The 3,762-nt window shown below is 47.9% G+C and overlaps 1 protein-coding gene across 1 annotated transcript; it reads right to left on the bottom strand.

Moving 5' to 3' along the window:
* Nucleotides 1-1,118: 1,118 nt before the first annotated feature.
* Nucleotides 1,119-3,357, bottom strand: LOC141351462 (uncharacterized). The gene has a single exon (XM_073858281.1). It carries the CDS (start codon nt 3,355-3,357, stop codon nt 1,471-1,473), a length of 1,887 nt encoding a protein of 628 aa, XP_073714382.1. The 3' UTR covers nt 1,119-1,470.
* Between the last annotated feature and the right edge of the window lie 405 nt (nt 3,358-3,762).

Genomic DNA, 3,762 nt, shown 5'->3' on the forward strand with positions numbered 1-3,762 from the left:
ATAAAAAATTCATTGGTTCAGTAAGTTCAGCCCTTTCACAGAAAGTAACATAAATAAAGAATAATACAGAAAACATGTGGGAAGATGAAAAACTATAGAAGATACCATAGTATTTACTATAATAAACTGTAGTAATATTTTACAACAACCATTACACGTCATCAATTTCAGAACACGAAACATAATGGCGGCCTCTGTAGGTTAATATTAGTATTACATGTTGTTTTTTTACAGTAATGAAAATTGTGATGTTTTTATATCAATACATTTCAATAGTTGAAGGCAAATATAAAGTATTAAAGCATACAGGTCTTCATAGTCGGGGTACCTTTAAAAGCATTTGCCAGGTCTTTCCAGAAACACAATAGTGCCAAATCTTGCCAGTCGGTCTGAGCAAGACCGCAGTCACCGCACATGCATACATGTATTTCACACATGTCAAGAGATGTAATCATGCAGGTCAATTTTGTATACCAAAGCAAAATCTCTGTATCCATCTGTTTAAATGCATGTATCAGTGTGACTACAAGTGTTGTGCCTGAACGAGTTCATTGAACGAAAGTTCATGAACTCGTTCATATTTTGGGCGAACGTGAACTGAACGTACTGTATTACTGCCTGATGAACGTTATTGTGTGAACTCTTTCATTCTTGTGCTTGTGAACGGCACGCTCTCTCAGTTTAATGTCGTTCAATAGGGTGCCAGATTTCTATAGAGTCTTCCAGATGAAAACCCGGCTAAAACACACTGTAAAAAGGCTTTAATGTGTAGCGGAAAAAACCCAATCTGGCAACAACAGCGTTTCACGGCTGCATGCGTCATCAAAATAACCCGCGCCACTCACATAGTTTAACATGAAAGCAACACTATGTAGTTTTTTTAACCTTTAAATAATGTCTCTAAAATTATTTCAGTGATAGAACAACTTTTAACTGGACAAATTGTACTGTTGCTGCAACCTGAGCAGCCTCCTAGCTGCTACAAGCACACTCTGAAAGTGGAGGTGGAGGGTAGGAAACACAGCCCCGCCCCTCCACCTGCCTGCAGAAGAGTGTCTGATACCAGGTACTGTTGCGCTTTTCCACCACATGGGTAAGTCATTTTTACATAGAAACGTTGGGTTACTTAACGTAAGCCCCGGTTCTTTGATAACAGAGTGAGGTGTTTCACTATGGGAATCGCTTTGGGCGTGACCAACTGCGGAAGCTCTAATGACACCACGTCTGTCTTTGACAGACAGGTCGACCTGTGACCAGGCTCCGCCCTACCTATATCAGCCAGGTCGACTCCTGCCTACGTCATTAATAGAGATTTCTTCCCGTCCAAGTGCAAGGAGGGAAGTGCTGGTGGGACGCCTCACTCTGTTGTCGGGGAGCCGGGGCTTGCGTTAAGTAACCCAAAGTTCTTTTTCTAGCTTCGCTCGGTGTTTCACTATGGGAGATATAGACCACTCCCGGATTGCACCCATATTATCTTAAAATGGGTATAGAATTGCCAGCTCCCAGCACAGCATGTGCTAAAGACGGCTCTGAAACGTCCAGCCTATAGAATCGCACAAACGTATGCGGTGTTGCCCAACTCGCCGCCGAGCAAATGTCCTGAACAGAAACCCCTCTGAATAAAGCCCACGATGTGGCCATACCTCTTGTGGAATGAGCTCTCAAGCCCCTAGGGGGCTGAAGCCCCCTGCTACTATAAGCGACAGATATAGCCTCCACAATCCAATGAGATAACCGCTGTCGAGATAACGGCTTCCCTATGTGAGGAGTAGCCCAAGACACAAACAGCTTTTCGCAAGTTCTGAAACCCGCTGTCCTCTCCACATACACCTGAAGAGCGCGCACCGGGCATAACGCATTAAGCTTTTGATCCTCTGGAGAAGAAAACGGGGGAGGATGAAAAGCTGCCAATTCCGTAGCCGGGCATCTATATGCCGATTCCATAACCTTAGGCACGAAAGCAGGGTTAGGACGAAAAGAAACTTTAGTAAGCCCCGGAGCAAATTGCAAACAAGACGGGCTAACGGACAAAGCATGTAAATCACTTACACGCTTAGCTGTCACTAGAGCCAGAAGCAGTGCTGTTTTAAGAGAAAGATACTTAAGACTCACCGCTTCTATCGGCTCAAACGGATGTTGAGATAATGCTTCTAAGACGATAGGTAAATCCCACAATGGTACCATCTGCTTAGATACTGGCCGTATGCGGCGCGCCCCCTTCATAAAACGACTTATTAAAGGGTGCTGACCTGCCGATTTTTCACCAAAACCTATATGGCAGGCTGAAATAGCAGCCAGGTACACTTTAATGGTGGAGAAAGCCTTCCCTTTATCCAACAGGTCCTGGAGAAAGCATAAAATATCCTTAACAGAGCACTGAAAAGGAATAACCACTCTCCGCTCACACCATCCTTCAAAAACACGCCACTTATTACCATAAAGTGTGCGGGTAGATGAAGCTCTTGCACTTTGAATAGTGTTTATGACTGACGAGGGCAGACCAGCCGCATTCAGATTCCACCTCTCACGGGCCAAGCCCAGAGGGCTAACATGTCTGGACGAGGATGGTAAATTCCCCCCCCCGCCTGAGACAGGAGGTCCCTCCGTGGGGGGAGGGGCCACGGCTGACCTGACAAGAGTTGAACTATCTCGGCCACCCAATGTCGAGATGGCCAGCGCGGGGCTATCAGAATTAGTGACAGACATTGTTCCCTCACTCTGGCTAGAGTGGGGGAGATTAAGCTCAGAGGGGGAAACGCATACAGAAGCACGTTTGGCCATCGGTGGGCTAGAGCATCCACACCCAGCGGTGCATTTGCGTCCGCCAGAGAGAAGTACAGAGGGCATTGAGCGTTTTCTTGCGAGGCGAAGAGATCTACGGCAGCCTGACCGTACCTCTGCCATAACTGGCTCACCACCTGAGGATGGAGTTTCCACTCCCCGTAGAGAGGGTTTCCCCTGGACAATAAATCTGCCCCCCTGTTTAAAACCCCCGGAACGTGGGTTGCTCTGAGAGATAGAAGTCGTGTGTCGCTCCACACGATTGTCAACATTTTGAATGAGTACTTTCTCAGGTGCATGTTTAATATGCGTAGATCCAAAATAGGGCGGAGGGCTGAGCCGCCTTTCTTTGGAACTACGAAATAACGGGAGTAAAAACCCTGACGGCTCTCCTCCTCGTGCACCACTCTGATTGCCTGTTTGCTCAGAAGGGTTTCGATTTCGGCCGTCAAAACCCGGGCCGATTCTCCCTCGGCCACAGACATAATTACCCCGTTGAAACGAGGCGGTTTTATGGCAAATTGTAGTCTGTATCCCCGTGAAACTGTTGCTAAAACCCACGGGTGAACCGCGCATGCGCGCCAGCTGGCTATGCGGGCAGAGAGAAGGCCCCCATACACTTCCGCCCCGCTGTTGACGCACATTGATGACGTCATCACGTGCACCGTGCGGTCTCCCGCTGAAGGGGCGAGCGCTCCCCCCAGCGGTGGAACGTCTCGGTTACGTATGTAACCCTCGTTCCCTGAAGGAAGGGAACGGAGACGTCACGTCGTGACCGACGAATTGGGGAACCGCTCCGCGGTGGCAAATCTACTTCGAGAAGCTATTAAAAAGGCCAATGAAATTGGCATGCAGATTATTTGCACCTGCTGCGCTGCCCAGCCGCGCGGGTATATAATGAGAGGCAGGTGCAGTAATCAAATCAGCTTTTTTCGCTGAGAAGCCGGCAAAATAAAGGGGCCGGCCGACTCAGCAGTGGAA

Source organism: Misgurnus anguillicaudatus, chromosome 2, assembly GCF_027580225.2.
Source record: "Misgurnus anguillicaudatus chromosome 2, ASM2758022v2, whole genome shotgun sequence".
Classification (NCBI taxonomy): domain Eukaryota; kingdom Metazoa; phylum Chordata; class Actinopteri; order Cypriniformes; family Cobitidae; genus Misgurnus; species Misgurnus anguillicaudatus.